The sequence below is a fragment of the Magnolia sinica genome, chromosome 5 (genome assembly GCF_029962835.1).
Source record: "Magnolia sinica isolate HGM2019 chromosome 5, MsV1, whole genome shotgun sequence".
Taxonomy (NCBI): domain Eukaryota; kingdom Viridiplantae; phylum Streptophyta; class Magnoliopsida; order Magnoliales; family Magnoliaceae; genus Magnolia; species Magnolia sinica.
The window spans coordinates 98,991,273-99,012,797 of record NC_080577.1 but is presented as its reverse complement, the minus strand read 5'-3'; the positions used below and the strand labels follow the sequence as shown (position 1 = coordinate 99,012,797).

At 38.7% G+C, this 21,525-nt stretch overlaps 1 protein-coding gene across 1 annotated transcript in view; it reads left to right on the top strand.

Moving 5' to 3' along the window:
- Positions 1-21,525, top strand: part of LOC131246407 (uncharacterized) — a 50,640-nt gene that overhangs the window by 2,631 nt on the left and 26,484 nt on the right. The window contains exons 2-4 of the mRNA XM_058246514.1: positions 1,468-1,567; positions 13,442-13,501; positions 15,076-15,193. Coding sequence (XP_058102497.1) covers positions 1,468-1,567; positions 13,442-13,501; positions 15,076-15,193 — 278 coding nt within the window. The remainder of the gene's footprint in view (positions 1-1,467; positions 1,568-13,441; positions 13,502-15,075; positions 15,194-21,525) is intronic.

Genomic DNA, 21,525 nt, shown 5'->3' with positions numbered 1-21,525 from the left:
TTCGTCATAGCCTTGTACCCTCCATATGGGGCTGCCTTTATGAGTATGGTTTCAGCAATCATCCTATCTAATGCTCTGTCTCAGTAAGAGAACAGCCTTCCCATTCCTTTTCACCACTTCAATCCAAGTCTTTTAGTGTCCTCCTTTCATCCTCTTTTCAGGACCTTTATCACAGTAAGAGAACAAGCCTTTCTGTTCCTTTTCACCACTTCAATCCAAGTCTTTTTGTGTTCTCCTGTCATCCTCTTGTCAGGCCCTTCAACCCTAATCAAATATCCAGCCCTACTAGTTCTCTCCATCGTTTTATCTTACTGGGACCTGCTTCAGATGACCTCAATCTTGTCTATCTTTTTTAGCCCTCCCACACAGCCATCAGAACATCCTCATCTTTTCAACACTCATCATATTTTCATGTTGCCTTCTAACTACCCAACACTCAAGCGATTGCACAAAACTCTAGAGGCACAATCCACTTCATGTACCCAGCTCTAACTCTACTGTAAACAGTCTCATCTTCTCACCATCTTTTTAATTTAGTATGCATAAACTCTTCACGGATCTGCTTCTGGAATTCAAGAAGCCTGGGATTTCGTTCAGTTTGCTTTCGAATTTGATCATGTTTACTCCATTGTTTCAAGCAACTTAGTGCCATGAACTTCAGAGCATTCATTTGGTTCCTTTATTTATTTATTTATTTTTTAAAAATTTTGAGTACTTTTTCATGAGTTCTGCAAAGCCCACACGTGTGTACATGGCTTCTATTGCACACGTCAACATATGTGCCAGCCTGGCACATTGTACCAGATATATTCCATTCATCAAATGTCTACCACCGTTTGCATGCTTTTGCCCAAGAATCAAGTCATTCCAATCGTCTGGTGGGCTGCAATTTACAAAACAAATTTACAGCTGAAAAATACTATGCTATTTTTTTTTTTTTAATGACTGTCCAATTGTTTCTGAGATTGGGGCCCACCTTATGAATGGACTAGATTTATTGTTGGGAGGGAACATGTACATGGTCAGAACCATCTAATAGGATGCTTAGATATTGCACCTGTCAGCAATGCTAGCACATGTGGTGGCGTGTGTAGTAGCAGCCTTGTACAGAGTGTGGGCATAGCAAAGCTCCTTTTTCCACAATCTTGGTGAATCGTGGATAGGTTAACTTACTAATTGCTGTAAATGCTGTAAATTATGGCTGCATGGTTTCTTTTCTGAAATAGCTCACTATGAAATATATATATATCTATATATATATATATATATATATATATATATATATATATATATATATATATATATATATTCATTCATTCTTGTGTTTCATTTCTACTTGATAGTTTGATGGGACATGAGGTCATTATCCATTTCTCATCTGCACATGTGGTTATGAGGGGTCTTGTTTTTCCCCTTCCTATCTAAACCAAAGCACATGGGCTGATTTGATTACCTAATGGGCTGCAGATATGCCTCAGACTCAAACATAGTTCGCTATGCGAAAATTGCACTGCAGTTACATGAAAAGACAGTTCGGGATGTGGCCCTGCGGTGCAGATGGATGACTGTAAGTTCCTTAGCTATCTGTTTCATGTCCATTGAAGCTTGCATCATATTCTTATTCACTTTGCTATTTTTTGAGTTGTTGACATGCTGATAGTTTGACATGCATGCAACCATTGTTCGGAGTATCTCCAATATTATCAAAATATCTCCAATATTATCTCTATCTCTAGCTCGATGATACCCATTACACTGGTAGCGATACCGATAGCACCGATGGTATTATAAATTCCAAGTGTCGGTGATGTATCGTTAAATATCACCAATGTATCACCAATATTTTCGACTATGTAAATTCTAGGTGTCGCTTGTATGAGTATCGCCAATGTATCGATATCTCAAATGTATCGCCAATATTTTCAACTATGTAAATTCCAAGTGTCGCTTGTATCGCTAGTTTATTGGCGATATTTCAATAATATCGCCAATGTATCGATGTTGCCAAAAATCTATTTATTAAAAAAAAATTCCATTTCAACTTCTTTTATTTTTTTTAATTTTTTTAATGGTTGCATGGTTGTATGCAATGATTGAATTGTTGACAATATTATCATTAACGCAACATGGGTGATATTGAGACCACATTCTTTTGTTTCCTTTCCAGTTATCAACGATTTCTTGGTGAAATATCGTGTGCTGCCCAATGTTATCAAATCGCATATGCGATCGCATGCGATCAACATATGCGATTGCACAATTGCATATGCAATGACATTTTTTTTTGAATAATAAAAATTTGAAAGAAAAAGGAAAAAAATTGAAAAAAATCTAAAAAAAGAGGAAAAACTTTTCTAAATAGTACACACGATTGGATCGGGTTATTTTACTTATTTCATTATAGTTTGAGTGTTTCATTAAGTGATATATTTAATTACTCATTAGCAAAACAATCAACAAGCTACATTAAAAGATAACTAATTATTATAAACTTCGAACAAAGAAATTTTAATGATAAATGGATAACTTGAAACAACTTACAAGTTATAACTAACAACTTAATTTACAAAAAGTAAGCACAACTTATAAAATACAAAAAATAAACATAATTGAAATAATTGTAGAGAGATTAGAGTAAGAGAGAAAGAGATGTAAGAGAGAAAGAGTAAGAGATTTAGAGCTTTGGAGTAAAGAATAGTGAAAATGGAGGGGATATGACTGCCTATTTATAGGCAAAAGTTCTCCGATTTGAAAAAAAAATAAAAATAAAAAATTCTTCCACTCTTGGCTATTGGGAAATATGCGATCGCATATTGGTCGCATATAAAAGTATGCCATGGCATACTTGCCAGGATCGCATATGCCATCATGGCATATGCGATTTGATCAACAGTATGCGCATATGCAATCGCATATGTGCATATGTGATCGCATTTGGCAACAATGGTTGCTGCCAATGTTTCAAAATACTGATGGATGTTTGGATGGAATGTTGGACTGATTTTTTACAACGACACATGCTTTAAGCCCCCTACTAAATGGAAACTTATTATGTATGCATTCTTCTTTGCAAATTTTTTACTCGTAAATATGCAAATATATGTATTTTAGAATCACCTGAAGCTTCACTGAAAAATTTCACTGTATTTCCCATGTTCCCCACATTTCTAGTTATCAACAATATTGATATTGTTTCTGTATCGTCGGCTAGCGAAACTTGTAACGATACCGATACCTCGAACACTAGTTGTTGATGCCAATCTTGGAGTATATGCGTGTAAATTGATTGTGATTAAGAGCCTTGGTGAACACATTAGCAAGTTGATCCTGAGAATGGAAATATGGTGTAGAGATTTCTCCAATAGAGACCTCACATATGAAGTGAGAGTCAACCTTAATATATTCAGTTCTCTTATAATAGACTAGATTGTTTGCAATGAGGGATGCCGCCTGATTTTCACAAAACAACTACATATGTAGATTCACTTGCAAACCCCATTTCCTGCAATAACTTCTTGATCCAGACTAACTCACAAGTAGTATGAGCCATATCTCTATATGCTGCTTAAACGCTTTATCAGGCCACAACACACTGTTTCTTACTCTTCCACTTGACTAGATATCCTCCCACAAACGTACAATACGCAATAGTAAGCCACTTATCTATTAAAGAACTCGCCCAGTTAGCATCATAGTATCCTATGACATGAAGATAATTCTTTCATCTGTACAGAATTTCGTATCTTGGTGCTCCTTTAAGAAACTACAGAATTCGAATAACCACATCTATGTGAGGAACCATTAGAGAGTCCATAAACCGACTCACCCCACATTCATAACAAAATATATGTCCGACTGAATGACGAGTAAATAGATGAGTTTCCCAACCAATCTTCCATCTCCCTAGGTTTCTAAATCTCCTTAATCACTAACCAGTTTGTGATTTAGATCCATTAGTATATGAAGTAGCTTAGTACCAAGAAGACCCATCTCCGTGAGCAGATCCAGAACATATTTTCATTGAGACAAATTGATTCCTTAGATCTATATCAAGAAAGTATCAAAGATGACTATGATATTTTATAAGAAAATGTCTTTAGAGATATACTTCTTAAGCTCGTCAATCCCCTTATTATCATTTCCTATAACAATAATATCATCAATATACACCACTAACATAATACCACCTAAGGTGTCTTTCCGTACGAAGACAAAATGATCAACATGACTTCAAATAAAGCCACAATTCAACAAATCCTTAGTGAATTTGTCAAACCATGCATGTGGTGATTGCTTCAACCAATAAATCACCCAATTCAATTTCCACACCTTGTCAAACTCCCCTTGGGCAACAAACCTAGATGGTTGCTCCACATAGACCTCCTCTATGACTATGAGATAACCATGAAGAAAGACTTTTTTATTATTATTATAATTATAATAATTATTTTTTTTAACGTTCAATTGTAAGAAAGGCCAGCAATGATTACAGACTACAGAAAGGATAACACGAATAGAGTTCAACTTGGCAAAAGGAAATTTTTCGATATAATCAACACAAGGGTCCAAGTATATACCTTACCTTTGCAACCAAACAAGCCTTCAAACATTTAACCATACCATCAAGGTGAAACTTAATGGTGTACCCTCACTTGCAATGCTACAACCAACATCACCTTTACCGGCAGGTAGATTGGTGAGTTCTAAGCACTATTATGATAAAGAGCAACCATTTCATCTTCCATTGCTTGCTTCCACCCCTTGTGTAACAATGCCTCCTAATATGACTTGAAAATAAAATGTGAGGACAATGATAGGGAAAATATACGAAAAGTGGGAAATAATCATTGAAAGGACACATTTAGAGATAGGGTAGTTAGTACACATACACTTACCTTTTCTCAAAGCAATAGGGACATCAGACTTATCTGGATAAGTCACTGGATCATGAGGCTCGAAAGAGGATATGGCGGATGGCAAATCATTATTGGTCACACTATCTATCCATTTTTGTGGTGAGTAGACTTTCAGTTGGGGCATAGTGGGAATAGAGTCAGTAGAGGGAGGAGATTAGATTGTCTTCTTCAACCCCAACAGATATCGGCGCAACTTCCACATCAATAGAATTACTATCTTTTGAGAAGAACAGAGTGGACTAAAAAAATGTAATATCTACAAACAATCTTCGAAGAGAAGGACTGTAACAACCTCTATGTTCAAGAGTACATAAAAATATATTTTAATGGCTCTAAACCTAATTTATCATAGCCTGACTCCAATTGATGAATAAAGCATACACATCCAAAAAGTTTGGGAAGTAAAGAAAACAATGGAGTATATGTGAGTAAAACTTCATAAGAGAATTTACCTATTAAAACAGTCGAAGGCATTCAACTTATTAAAAAACACACCATAAGTTATGCATCACTCCAACTTTTGGGAACATTCATATGAATTAATAAGCACGAGTCAACTTTGTTCTACAACACCATTTTGTAATGGGTTGTGGATACACGATGTTTAATGCAATATACTTGATAAGAAAAATATAAACTAAAAAATTGGGACATATATGCCTCGACAATATCAGAAAGAAACACAGACACTTCTGAGTTAAATTGGTTTTATACTTCCGTGTGAAAGGTCTTAAAATAGAATAATTCATATCTATCTTTCCCTAAATAGATCCAAGTCATTTGCGAAGAATCATAAACAAATGTAGCAAAATATTTATACCCTGACCAACTGAAAATTTTAATTGGCCATCAAGCATCTAAATGGACTAAGGAAAAAGGAACTGAACTACACTTTCCCACACGTGGTAGAAAAGGAACATGATGGCATTTGCTAAGCTCACACACTTCACACTCTAAAACTAACACAAACAATGAGGAATGAATAACGCCTTCGAAACTCTTCAATGATGAGTGATTGAGATAGCAATGGCGCTAATAAGGAGAGATTCTTTTGTGATGTTGCGCCAACAACTTCACAATTAAGATAGTACAACCCATCATGTTCACGTCCTTTACGAATCTGTTTCATCTTTAGATTGAGAGAGAGAGAGAGAGAGAGAGAGAGAGAGAGAGAGAGAGAGAGAGAGATCTTGCATACTTCTCAAGAGATTGAGGCGCTTAACGGGCATATTGAGGAGTAAACATAGGGGAGTCTTACGGGGGGCTTCAAGAGGAAAATTGGTAGGCTGGGACGAAGCAAAACTACAAGGTAAAAAGTCTGCAAAAGCTTTGGAGTAGGGTGTAAGGAGGAGTTGGGTTCGAAGACGAGAGGTGGGGGAGACTATCTACCTCAACAATGGTGAGAGAGGTGCGGCGGCACCACCAAAAGCGCAGAGCAAGCAAGAGGCTCGTAGTTAAAAAAGGGAGAGTAACTGGCTAGGGAAGTACTGGTTAGGTTCACTGATGGGGTAGAGGGTAGCAACTAGCAAGGATGGTTGGGATGGAGAAAGAAGCTTGATAATGGGAAGTGGAAGGAGATGATTGTGGTGGGCAGAGATGTCGGGATGGAGTCTGGGGGACTGGGGTTCTGCCATAAACAATAGATGAGGGATGAGAGGAAGGGGGTGCTCAAGGAGATTGGGTTAGGTGTAGAAACCTTAGAAGGTGGATGTGGGTGCGAGTGCTGTTGGTGGAAACTCCGGGTTGCATTTGGTGTTCACTACCCTATTTGTTGAAAATTTTTCAGAGGGGTGGACAGACCACAATTTTCGATGGGTCTTTAGGTTGGTAGGAGAGGTGAAGGAGGTGATCATTTCCAAGGAGAGGAATTGGGAAGCTATGGAAGGACGCCTCCTCTGTAATGTCTAAACTCCATCGGAGGAGCTTCGAAGGAAAGATGTTGTTGGTTTAAAGAGTAAGGTACGAGCTTGAGTCGATGAACCACCAGATCTCGAAGAAGGTGGAGAAGCTCAGGATAGTACTCGGCTAGGGGAAGTAGGTGAGGGTGGAAGGGAGTTTTGTCTTTAGGGAGGAGTTGGGCAGTGGAAATGATCTTAAGAGATATAGTGGTTTTTTTTTTTTTTTGGGGGGGGGGGGGGTTGCTAGAGTCAAGGTGGATGTGGAGGGGTTTGCACAGGGCCAGGCTGACGATTCTTGTGAACCCATGGGTGTTAGACAATGCTCGGGAGAAGCCTGAATGGAGCCTTGTGGCGGAGACTAGGGTTAGCACCACTCTGGAAGAGGTAAAAGGGTGTTGCTTTGATATCTGAGTGGAGCAAGGTGCCTTTTTTATTAAGCATCTATCTCAGTTAGAATTTTGGATCTCTTCGGCCGATAGTGGAGATCTACCAGGTTTCACTAACCGAAGCTGTGGAGTGTTCCTTTGGGGCTATGTTTCCCGAGGCCTTCAAGGTTATCGGATCCTGCATCTGTGAGGTATTGTTGTTAGATCTGGTGATGGAGACATGGGTGGAGTTAAGGATGGCTTGAATCTTTTCAAAAGGAAAAGATCAGTTGCAACAATTGTTCGAAGAATTTCTGATATTATCGAAATATCCCCGATATTATCTCCATCTCCAGCACAACGGTAACGATAACACTAGTAGCGATATCGATAACACCAGTAGAATCATAAATTTGAGGTATTGGCGATGCATCGCTAAGTATCACCAATGTATTAATATCGCCAATGTATCACCAATATTTTCGACTTTGTACATTCCAAGTGTCACTTGTATCGCTAATAATTTTGACTATAGAAAATTCCAGGTGTCACTCGTCTTGCCAGTGTATCGGCGATATTTTGATAATATCGTTGATGTATTGATATTGCCAAAAATATGATTATTTAAAAAAATAAAATCTATTTCAATTTTTTTATGTGCTCATGGTTGTATGCAATTAGAATTGTACACGAACCAAGTTAGCTTGGTTAACTCTCTTGACTCGACTCGGCTCGAAATTGGGTTTGAGTCGAGTCAAGCTGATTTTTTGAGCTAGGAAAAATTTCGAGCCTAGTCCGAGCTAGACTGAGCTTGACTTGACTCGGCTCGGAACTTGACTCGAACTTGACTTTGTTCGAATCGATTTGACTAAGATCGGGTTCACTTAATATAATTATTTTTTGTGTATATATATAAACCCTAAAACCTAAACTCGAACTCAGCTTGTAAGGTCGAACTTGAACTCGGCTCGAAAGATCAAGCTCAAGCTCAGATTGAACTCAGTTCGAGCTAGCCCAAGTTGCCGACCGAGTCGAATCGAGCTAGCTAGTCAGGCTCGAGGACCGAGCCGAGCCGAGTTCAAGCTAGGATAGCCTGATGGCTAAGCTGAGCGTGATTTAGTGATGAAATAGATTCTAGTTCACCAAATGGTGGTGCTTGTTGGTCTTTTTGGTTGTGGGAACTGAAGAGCCATGATTTTGTTTTAGAATAAAGTCTTGGTTTTTTTTTTTTTGGCTAGGAAAAAAACAAATTTTCAGAAGGCCTCTTAGTTTTACTAGTGGGGATGTTTCTTTTAGCCACATATCATGTAAGAGGAGAGTTCCAATCACCATATAGGAAAAGGGGGTTTGATAGGATCTTGGAGATTTGTACCCTTTTCAAGAGAGTCTCACCAACTCACGAGGGTTTGGGTTTTAAATTGCTTGCCCTGAGTCTGAGCTCATTCTCACGTGCATGTGTGAGACGTGTTGAAATTCAATTTGAGTTATTTGTATTTTTAATTTAATTGTTTTTAATCCTCACTTTGTTTTTTGGACCCCCATTTGTCTAACTGATGAAGTCCACACATTTTTGGACCGTGAACATTGCAAATGCTCAAGTTAAACCTAGAGGGAAACCAAGTGGATGCCTAAAAGAAATGGATATAAAAAATGTTATGATAGTTGAGGAAGTTAGTTGGAGATTGAAAATTGAAATACGTGTTTTGAAGAAGAGGAAGAATATTTTCTTCCTCGGTGTTGCAAATGCTAGGCGGGAAGGGAATCATATTAATAAGGTGTTGAGGAATGATGTCCTTTTGGTGGGCCCTGGGGATTAGGAGAATTTTATTGTTAATTGTTTTAGAAGTCTCTACAGTCTTGAGACCTGGGGTGGATGGTGCCTTTTGTTTTATCATCCATCTATCCTAGGTAGGTTGGTGGTGGAAAGGGTGTTGAAAAGAAAGAAGCACGTGTGAGAAAGATCATCGTATTCAGATGGTCTTCATTTTGCCATTCTTTCAAGATTTTTGGGAGGTATTAGATTGGATCTTATGGGAAATGCTTTAAGAAGGTATCCACATGGATCTTATGGAGAAATTCTTGGAGTTTTTAGATTGAGGGGTTTTCAACGAGGGCTTGGGATACGACCTTTATCATTTCCATACCTAAGAAGTAGGATGAGGTAGATATTTATGACTTAATCATGGTTCTGAATATTGGTATCGGGGAGCATATCGGTTCAACTAAAAAACAATACGATGTGGGTGTCATGTATCGATATTTGTCCGTATCGGACCATATTGGCTAGCATCCGTCAAATTATTTTATTTTATTTTAAGCCAAAGAATTAAGGAAAATATCAGGAAAAAAGAGAATATTAAGATATTCAAGAATGAATATATATATATATATATTTGGGTTTGTATTTTGGACATGCATATGATGGTGTATCGGACCATTCTTTGATGAGAATGTTATCTGTCGGTTTGATTTGTTGAAGGTCAACTAAATGGACCCTAATTGAACACAAATCAAGCATGATTTGGTGAACTAGGGCCCGTTACTTTGAAATACAACAAAAAGAAGATGAAAATATCACAAGAAAGTGAAAGTTTACCCCCTTTCCGATTTCTCCTACAATGGTCCACTTTGCTTCGATTTGTTGAATCCCATTCAAATTGTTTGTTTTGATTCAAAAATAGGTTTAAATCTAGCCTAAAATGAGTTTTTAAGCTTCTTCCATAGTTTAAATGAAAAAAAGAAGACATGAGTGAAATTTTGAAAAATAATAAATCAAATTGGGCATTTATGAATGTATCGGCCCCGTATCGGTGCCGATATGCCCCATATTGGTTGATACAGGCCGATATGGGTCAGTTTTTTTTTTTTCGTATTAGGTTGATACGAACCTATATCGTGTTTCGTCTCGTGCTGATATGGATACGATATGGCCGTATCGGCCGATTCGATACCGATATTCATATCTATGGGTACCATATTACGAAGTGAGCTTTCATCAAAATAATTTAGTTTCCATACATTAAGAGGTGGGTTTTCCATTTACCATTGGCTTCTTTCCTATTGCTGCACCCGTGGTTAAAAGTATCAGTATCAGTAACCATATCAATCGGCCAAAAAATCGACATATTGGTGTGTACTATTGTCATACTAACAACTGTGAGTTTTTGGAATGTTTTTAAGCATTCATCTATCCCGTTTGTGGTATAGCATGTCATAGCAAATCTGTCTAGTTGTTAATGCTAGTTTTGACCTTTCAGTAACAATATTTACTTTATTTTTTGAGTTTATTTAGTAGTTTTTAAATCAGTAAAGTGCATAATCACATGTATTTATGTGAAAGTAAGAAACACGGGTTATTGACCATCATAAACTTGTAACTGTATAAATGTAATTCAAATCTATCAATCCACAACAGTACAAGTGCTTAGAGCTGGACACCGAGTCGAACAGGTTGAGCGTGGCACAGCTCGGCTCGGTTCGGCCAACACCCTAACTCAGCTCGAGTTTGGCTCGGCTCGGTCCTCGAGCCTGATTGGCCAGCTCAAGCCGAGTTCGATTTGAGAGGGAGGGTTGCCATGGACAACAGCCAACCAAATGCCCAAATAGAGAGAGAGAGAGAGAGAGAGAGAGAGAGAGGGTCGGTCGGGTTGGATAGGGTGAAAACAAAGGAAAGGGGATTTGAGAGGGAGGGAGGGCCGGTCGGGTCGGCTAGGGAGAAAAAAAAGGAAAGGGGATTTGAGAGGGAGGGAGGGCTAGTCGGGTCGGTTAGGGTGAAAACAAGAAAGGGTATTTGAGAGGGAGGGAGGGCAGTCAGTCGACTAGGGCGAGAAAATAGAAAGGGGATTTAGGGCGAGCTTGATTGCTCGATATTATATATATATATATATATATATATATATATATTATATTGCTCGATATTATACATATTTTATTTATATTTGTTTTTAAATGTATATAGGTCGAGTCGAGTCGAATTGAACTGAGTCAAATTCAAATTGAGCTCGGACCAACTCGAGCTTGACTTGAAATTTTTTCAAACTAAAAAAAAAGGTTGACTCGTCCCGAACCCAACTTTCAATCTGAGCCAAGTTGAGTTGGCTCGAGCTGAGTCAAGCGAGTTAATTGAGGTAGCTCGGTTTGTGTCCACCTCTAGAAGTGCTATGACTAGTGATAGCACAAACCATTAAATAAATCATATTATAGATATTAGCTGGTGTAATATAGGAGTATTCTAGGATACTCAGTTAATTGATTCAATTGGTACCAGATAGAAGGTCAAGAGGGCTCCTAAACATCTTCATCATCTAAAAAAGCGGTTCCTTGTGTATAATGCCCAGTGTTTTAAATAGCTACGCTATATAGCTCATGAAAATAGCATAAGTTGTGTGTAGCCTACACTACATGATAAAATGCTACCTACTACATAGGCTACGCTCTATGTGGCTCACATTACAAGTTATTTTCCACTACAACATTAAAATCAATTAATGTTTTCAATGATTTGTTACATTTTCTTATTTTCAATTAAAAAATAGTTAAACATTTCAATGCTTTTAGTAAAATAATACTAGTAACAGTATAAATCAGTTTTGTTGCTCCTTCTTTACCTTTATACTTAATGATTGCCCTTTCCTATTACTTTAGTTGTGTTTGATTGCACCAACCAATGTTTTAAATATCATTTTCGCATAATGTATCGCACCCTTGGGATACGGATCCATATCGGTTATTGCGTGGGATATATCGGTTGTATCGCGTAATGTATTGATTTTGTTGGGAAACGTGGGAACATTGGAAAATTTGTTGAATTTTTTAATGAAACTTTAGGGACTGTTGAAAAAGACATCATTACACAGGAATCGGAACATTACAAAAAAAAAAAAAAGTGCACATAATAAGAGTTTCCTTTGTATGGGGTCCTAATATATACGCTTTTCCAACTGAACTGATGCAAGTATATTCGAAGTCTATTCATATAATTTATAAACGTAAGAAGACATGTATGGAAACAGAAGCAATACATTTAAAAGCAAAAGAAGAATCACTAGATCATGTTACATATATGTTTAATTTTGTCTTTGGATACAAAGATTAAAACCGATTTGCGACAAATTTATAAATTTTGATTTTTCTTAATTTTCCGCAACTTGACCTATCTCCTCCAAATCTCGAAATCAAAGTTCCAAATCCATGATTTTTCATGGAAAATATGAAGAATCCTATTTTTTTTTTTTTAAAAAAACCATTTGACACTAGTTTAATGCGATTTACAACAAAAATATGTATCAAAGATAGAAAATGCTCATTAGATCGAATAGGTGGGATATGTCGGCATTACCTGTGCGTTTCGTATCGCATAGGTGGGATACAAGATATATCGTGGGATATGTCGACTGATATCGTCGATATTTAAAACACCGGTACCAACTATCATGAAAATTTGTTAAATTTCATTATTAATCAGTCTAGTTTGGTGCAGAATATCATGAATTTGCTTTGTACGTTACACCTCATGCTTCAGAGGGGTGAACACGATGCTACACTCTATTCACCATTTAAAACATCATGCCAATCCTCCAACTTCATATCTTGACATGAAATGAATCATCTGATCCCTGGCTTAGAAACAAACATTTGATCTCTTCTAAGGCTTCCTTCATGGTTCTAAATAGTGGTTTCAGAATGTGACTGTCCTTGAGACCATAACTGGTATGACTCACCCAAACTCATTTCATTTTGGTCCATTTCATTCTGATTCCTCATTTTGTTACTGTCCAAAATGGAGACAATTCGGCTGAGTTGATTTCAAACAATATTTAGGACTGTGGCTCCCTTTGCTATAGAATCTCTGGAATATCAACATATCTTGGGTACTCTCATCAAAGGTAGTGTCATTGAGTATGGAGTCCACCTTGCCATCGAAACAGGGATGGTTGTTGCTATTGGGTTCGAGTATCCATAAAATTATTCCGACAGTTCTTATGCACATTTGATCTCTGATAATGAGAATTGGCATCTTTTGTAAGTGTGATGTTTAGCAGAAAAGCTCCTTTGCTAGTGAAGGTGTATGCAATCCTTGTTTATGCGTGACATTCTTATCCATTTACTTGATTGGATTTTGAGCTATTTTCTTTTTGCTTTATTTCATTTTTTTATCCGTCTTTTCTTCTTTTCTCTCAGCTAAAGTTTTGTTTTTGTTTTGTTTTGTTTTGTTTTTTTTTTTGTTTTCAAATTGCCTCACTCTTTCATTTTTTTGGTCCAGAAAAAGGAAATTGGCAAGAGAAGGAAAGATGATCTGACAAGGAAAAACAAAGATAGAAAGGTAAGATGTTGTTCTCTCTCTCTCTCTCTCTCTCTCTCTCTCTCTCTCTCTCTCTCTCTCTCAGCAGGTGTCTTTATTAGTTTCGAATATTTCCCTGCCAACGCAAAATCAGACCATAAAGGTAGCTTCACCTCAGCTACTCAATGTCTCACTCTCCTTTCCTCACCTTTCTTCCCCTTAAAACCTACCTGTATCTTCTCTACCCAATCTTCACACTCTTCTTGATCGCTTGTATTTCTTCCATCTAAGCCCTATCACAACTGTTAAAGTACACAGTCTTCGGTGTATGTGCATTGCAGTGCACTTGAGTGTGAGAGTACACATATTCACTTGTCCTGTGGTGCACCATATCTTTGGAGATAATGGTGTATCTTCTAAATTTGATTTTGAGCTTACCTTTTGTAACAAGTGGTCTATAAATAGGAACAAGGAGAGAGAAGTGAAGAAAATATTTTCTTCTCCTCTGTTTTCCTCCTCTCCAGGTCTTCCAAAATGTAGTCTCTTGAGTTTAACAACTAATGGGGATCAGCTACAAGAATCCTGTTCGGCCATTCTACTCTGTTCAAGGACCATATCCTCAATTAAACCAGAGAGCATTCCTGTCTATCTTCTCCTGCTACCTCCACCCACGTCCTCTTGGGCCTTCCCCTTGCCCTTTTTAGAATCTTCAACTTGAACCAACTCACTCCTAACCATAGGTCATCTATCTTTTCTTCAATCTCTTAAGATTATGCTGGTCTCCATCCAATCTCTCAATTTTCTTCTAATTCGCTTCTCCACCTCCAAACCCCTAAATCTGCTGAAACAGTCCAGACTGCATTGGGGCTGTGTTGGGCGAGATGATCTGAGCCTTGCCTCAAAGAGGTCTCATTTGTCTTTATATATTGAGTTTTGCTAAGCCGACATGCACCACTCTACAGGCACCTCACATGCCACACCTGCAATGATGGCTCATTTGTGGGACATAGAAGCCGTGCATCAGGCGGTTCATGCAAAAATTAGGCGAGTCCACTCATCAGATGGGCACACATGGCAAAAGGCTTGGAATTTTGGCAACGTTTCTTAAACAATCCATTTTTTTGTACATGTGATGCACCTGATGGGGTTGACCGGCTCACTGGATTGATATTTGGTTTGTTTCATCCGTGTAGTCGGCCCTACCTGATGCACAATTTGGGTCTTACATGCCAAGTTTGCTTGTGTGGCCATCTGGAGAGGTCTTTATGGACTTAGTAAAGCTCTTATACACAGGTTGTCTGTTTCGGTTATGATTTCTACAATATAGTTGATAAACAGATGCCTCCTGTTGTTATTTAACATCATTGTATTAATACTTATATATATATATATATATATATATATATATATATATATATATATATATATATATATAAAATAAGAAATAAGGTTGCTGACTTGAGATATTGAAGAAAAATTTCATCTTTTGTTCTACAACTGGTGTAAAAATAATGTGTAATCTTCTTGTGTTAGTAGCTCTTGATTTCCTTTTGGAAGTCCCATTATCTTGAATTCACTTCATTTAGAAGTTTGACAGCGATTTTTCTGGTTCCCAGGAAAAAATGATGGATCCTTCTGCTAGACCATCAACTCACTTGGCATCACGGCCCAATGTTGCTCCATATTCATTACCAATGCTCCCTATGGACAACAATGATGGCATTTCATTTGAAGGTTGGTGCATATTCCAATTTTAATTCCATTGCTTATATATATATATATAAGAAATAAGGTTGCTGACTTGAGATATTGAAGAAAAATTTCATCTTTTGTTCTACAACTGGTGTAAAAATAATGTGTAATCTTCTTGTGTTAGTAGCTCTTGATTTCCTTTTGGAAGTCCCATTATCTTGAATTCACTTCATTTAGAAGTTTGACAGCGATTTTTCTGGTTCCCAGGAAAAAATGATGGATCCTTCTGCTAGACCATCAACTCACTTGGCATCACGGCCCAATGTTGCTCCATATTCATTACCAATGCTCCCTATGGACAACAATGATGGCATTTCATTTGAAGGTTGGTGCATATTCCAATTTTAATTCCATTGCTTATGTTTCCATTTTTGAAATGATTGGTAGTTTAGTTTTCTTTAGTCTTTTGTCTTTGGATAAAAAATCTTCGATGTTGTAGGATTATGTTAGTTGAAGTGTCTGTTTTGCTCATTGGGTAGTACTGCATGCGTTCTATTTTGAGAGTCAATAATTTTGCTTGCTTCAAAATAAAACATGAGGGACATATTTCTCGGTGATGAAAGAAACACTAACAAACCCTATCTCTTCCAAAGTGGGTGATGGTGGAATTCCTTAAGTTTTTCATTGTGGTGAATTATGTAGTGCTCTCTCTCCTCTGTAGACCAGTTTCTGTTATTGATATTGTAAAGAAGAACAACTTTGAAAGAAGGGAAAGACTAGTAGGGTTGGACATCGAAATCCTATTGTATTTATAAAACAAAATATGTCAAATTAAATATAATACCCCCAAGTAAAAGGGAAAATTAGGAAACAGGAAAAAACTTAAGAAATAACATAAAACTAATAGGTGCAAGGGCCCACAACAGCCCCTATATGCTATAACATTCCCCCTCAAGCGGAGGCATAGATGTCGATAATGCCCAGCTTGCCTTGAATATGTCTTCCCACTTCAATTAAGAGGGCCTTAGTGAAGATATTAGCGAGTTGATTTGTAGACCTGACAAAGAGAGTAGAATATGAATTGCGGCCTGATTGTGGGAAGACTCAGGTGGGTTGTTGCTGGGCATATGTTCTTAAATACTACCCTGATGGCAGTATAGCCATATATAAAGCCCGTCTAGTTGCTAAAGGGTTTAACACGGGCATATAGTGAGGATTATTCTGAATCCTTTGCTCTTGTTGCTAAAGATGAACTTAGTTCATGTTGTCATTTCCCTTGCTGCTAATGAATTGGCCGTTGCACCAGCTTAATGTTAAGAACGCCTTCTTAAATGGTGATTTGACTGATGAAATTTATATGCTTTCTTCTCCTTGCTTTACTTGAAAGGAAGAGGAAAATAAAGTATGTTGTCTTAAAAAGGCGATATGATGCAGGACATGAAATTAACCATGGAGTGCAAGAAATCAAGTTTGTGATTATGCCAATATTAAACAGTCACAAAATTCCACATCCTACATACTATCAAACGTTCAAGAAGGGGAATCTATTGGGGTCCAAGCCTACATAACCATTAGGGCTGGATCAAATAAAATTAAAAGCCAAACAAGCCCAAAGGAGCATAAGAATCACCCATTCTTGCATAGGATTGTTCTTGACTCTGGAGATTTACAAAGTTTCAATTTGGGGGAAAATCTAGGGTTTGAAAATTGGGGAAAATTGAGATTTGGGACCCTTTTGGGTTTTGAATTTCGGATTATGAGGTTTTCTAGATACCGGTTAGGAATCGGTCAAGGTATTCGAGGGTACAGGGACTGATTTAGCAATTTCCAGATTAAACAATTCCGTTGTACCACATGTTGATCATGTTTAGGAGTGAATATTAGGGGTAGATCTAAGGGGGTTTACGTAGAGGATTAATGGGGGGATCCTATGGGGAGGTTTTAAGCCAAAAAGGAAAGAAACAGAGGGGAAGAGAACCTGGGATGGGCCACGCATGTTGGACAACAGGTTGGCCTAGATGCATGTGTGTGACTGGACGTCCATACTTGTGTGGGGCCCACAAAATCGGGAAAGGACTCTTAGGCTAGGATTGGCCAGGGGTGGGTGGTTTACATACCAAAAATCACTTCGATCTGGCACATGGTTTGCGCGTAGTACTCCATCGAAGTTTTAGCCAGTAGATGCACCAGAATCTGAAAACCTTCTTGTGCACCGCTGTAGGAGAGGATTTTGATGTGAAAGTTGGTGAATCTGATGGTGGATGGGCTGTTGAGGATGATGGATGAGATGCGAAAGGAGATGGTGATGATTTAGAGCGGATGTGGCTTCGCACCACGGTAGTTAACCCTTCGTGGAAGGGAGGGCTTCGCACCCAATTTGATCCTTCAACTCAATGTGAGAGAGGAAGAAACACAGGATTTTTTTTATTCATAATATCATGAGAGTCCACACATGAGATTGCTTTATTTATAAAAAAACCCTAAATGCAAAAAGACAACTACCCTTGCGCCATGTGCGCGCACTAATACCAAAACTAAAATAAATAAAATAACCAATCTAAGCAATCAAAGCCGTTCATGATGTTTTCAATAATAAAAATAATCAAAACTCAAAATCCTAAATCATCTAAAGAGATCCGATGATAGGATCTATGTGATGATCGGGTCCACTCCAATGCTCCATAACGAAGCCCCCTAATTATGGGGTCCTCCAAAGATGTCGTCGTTGATCCAAATCGAAAGTGACGCCCACCGTCTTGAATACGTGCGTAGAGGGGGCGTGTGCATGATGTCCCCATCAACTCTCTCCAGCTGCAAAGGTCTCGCCACTGGTGAAACAAAGCTCCTGAACAGCTCCAAGATGTTTGGATCAAGTCTCTGAAGCTCCTCAGTGAGCCACGTACTTTCTGAAGCTGGCCGTGACTTCCACTTGACAAGGAACTTTTGAAAACCGCCGTCTAGCGTCGATACAATTTGATGGTCTAGAATATTATCTCCTCTTTAGATGTGGGAAGGGTAAGTGTAGGAGGTAGAGGCTGGGATGATGGGTTAGGAAGAGGCCATGGGTCAAGGAAAAGGTCTGGGGAACTGGGATGGTTAGGTGAAAGGCTGGACAATGTGTCAGTGGTCCCTTGAAATGCAATTAGATCCTTCACATTGAATGTGGTACTAATTCCTATGAAAGGTGGAAGATCTATTACATACGCATTGGGACAGTTTCGTTTTATAATTTTGAATGGTCCAGCGCTACGCGCGTGTAATTTCTGAACGGTTCCCTGAGGATACCACTTTGGCATGATGCGGACCATCACAGAGTCCCCTACAATGAATTCCTTGAATCGTTTATGTTGGTCTGCAGAAAATTTGTATTGTTCATTACTAACATTGATCCTTCGCCTGATTTCTTGATACAATGAATGAATATGATGTGCAAAGGACACTGCAGACTCTGATGGCCTATGGGACAAGGACATAGGGACAAGATCAATAGGCTTCCTAGGTTTATAACCAGTAATGACTGCAAAATGACTTAAACCTGTGGATCTATCGACAGAACTATTATATGCAAATTCGGCGATAGGTAGTGCAGTGTCCCACGTCCTGGTGTGCTCCCCTACTAAACACGTGAGCAAATTTTCTAGGCTCCTATTGACCACCTTAGTCTGATCATCAGTCTGAGGGTGGTAGGTAGAAGAAAATTAGAGCCTAGTACTCATCATATGCCATAATGTCTTCCAAAAATAACTCATGAATCGCACGTCACGGTCAGACACTATGGTTTTGGGTAACCCATGAAGGTTGGTAACCTCACTAAAGAACAATTTGACAACATGGGATGTGTTAGAGGTCTTCGAACAATGGATGAAGTGGGCTATTTTAGAAAAACGGTCCACGACAACAAATATGGAGTCGTGTTTTGGAATAGTCTTGGGGAGCCTAAGCACAAAGTCCATACTGTTGTCTAGTCAAGGGGCGAATGGAACTGGCAAAGGTATGTATAGCCTCGTGTTTTGCTTTTTTTGCTTTACCAGTTGACAAGTACGACACTGCCTTATAATTTTGGCCACGTCTCGCTTGCTGCTTGGCTAATAGAATCTATCCTCCACAAGGGTAATGGTCTTGTCTCGACCAAAATGACCTGCGACCCCTCCTGAATGTAACTCCCAGACAAGAAAATCGCGGAGGGAGGTGTGAGGTGTGCACAAACGGTCACTCCTAAAAAAATATCCGTCCTATCAAATACTCACTGTAGCTCCTGACAGACTCTTTAACAACGATGCGTACACAACTCCAAAATCTGAGCACTTGGAATAATCCTCTTTAACACGCAATCCTCTCTGACATGCTCGAGCCCGTGACGTCGACACTCATGAAATTGAGTAATGGGACTCGACGACTCAATGTGTCGACAGGCTTATTCTCTACACCGGCCTTGTGCTTAAGCACAAAAGTGTACTCTTGAAGGAACTGGACCTACTTGGCATGCCTAGGGTTTAATTTCTTCTGAGAGTTCAGATATCTCAAGGCCTCATGATTTGATAACAAGACGAGTTCTTGCGGCATTAGATAATGACGCAAGTGGCACAACGATTGCACTACCGCATAGAATTCTGTCATAGGCAAAGTATTTTTGCTTCGCCTCACTCAGTTTCTCATTGAAAAAGGCGACAGAGTGCCCTTCCTGACTAAGTACTCATATGCCAACTCCTGACGTGTCGCATGCTACCTCAAAAGCTTTCGAAAAATCCGGAAGTCGCGTAACTGAAGCCTCGGTCATCTTGGCCTTTATCTTCTTGAAGGCCTTTGAGGCTGCCTTCATCCATTGAAACTCTCTCTCTCTCTCTCTCTCTCTCTCTCTCTCTCTCTCTCGCTTTAAATTTTTTTTATGCAATCTGTGACGAGAGCCATAATGGAATTGAAGCCTCGAATGAACTGCCTATAGAAGGTGGCCAAGCCGTGAAAGCCGCGCACCTCTTGAATATTGCGTGGTTCAGGCTAATTGATAATGACCTTGACCTTCTCAGAATCCATCGACACACCCTCAGATGACACAATAAAACCTAAGAAAACACTGCTAGACATAAACGCACACTTCTTTAGGTTGGCGTGCAATTTTTTGGATCTAAGGATCCCACAAACCTGCCTCCAGTGGTTGAGGTGTTGTTCCTTGGTCATGCCATAAATCAGAATACCATCAAAGTGGATGACCAGGAACTTCCCAATGAAGGGCCTCAACACCTGGGTGATCATAAGCATGAAGGTACTTGAGGCATTAGTCATCCCAAAAGGCATGACTAGCCACTCGTATAGCCCATCCTTCGTCTTGAAGGCCGTCTTCCACTCATCGCCAGGGCGTATACGGATTTGGTGATAACCACTTTTGAGGTCAATTTTCGAGAAGATAGTAGTGTTGGCCATCATATCCAACATGTCATCAAGACGCGGTATGGGAAATCGATACTTGATTGTGATTTTGTTGATGGCCCTACTATCAACACATCATCCATGTGCCATCCTTCTTAGGTGTAAGCAGTGTTCGAGTTGTCGGTATCGCTACAAGTTTCGCTGACCGGAGATAAAGATATAATATCATTATCGCTGATAATATCGCCGATAACGGGAAATGTAGGGAAAAGGGAGAAAATATGGGGAAAATGGTGGAATTTTTCAGTGAAACTTCAGGACATGCCTAAATACACATATTTACATATTTAGGAATGAAAATTTTGCAAAAAGAATGCATTAAATTAGAAGTTTCCATTTAATGGGGGTCAAAAAGTATGCGTTGTCGTAAGAAATCACTCAAATAGTAACCAAAATTAGTTTATATAATACAAATGCAAGCTTACAACAATTAAGACATGCAAAAGTAAATGAATTGAAAAAAATACACATTTCTGGCCATGTTTCATCCCCACATAGAGTGACAGTTCAAAAATGCATCTGTTATCAGTCAGATATTCAATCAGCAAAATCAGATGGTTAAGATCAAACGTAGTCTTATTTCAGTCCATGGTCGATCAACAATGGGGACCACCATTGGGACAGTAAATCTATGCAACGTGTATATTGGAATGTGGATGACCCATTACCATTGGAAAAATGCCAGGACCTATTCAAATATCAATTCGGCAAGAGTATGGTGGTAGTTCACCACATTCTCTAAATTGGGGTTGATTCATCCACGGTGGTAACGACCCTAATCCCAAAATAACATTAATGGAATGATCCTAGCAGTCCAAATGGTGTATCCAAGCGAACCGTTAACATTATTGATGATCTTGTCCGTCGCTCCTTTTACAATTGGCCCACCATTATACGGAGTGGATAGATCTAAAGTTCAAGTGGACCCACCGCAGAAAACTGTGGGATCA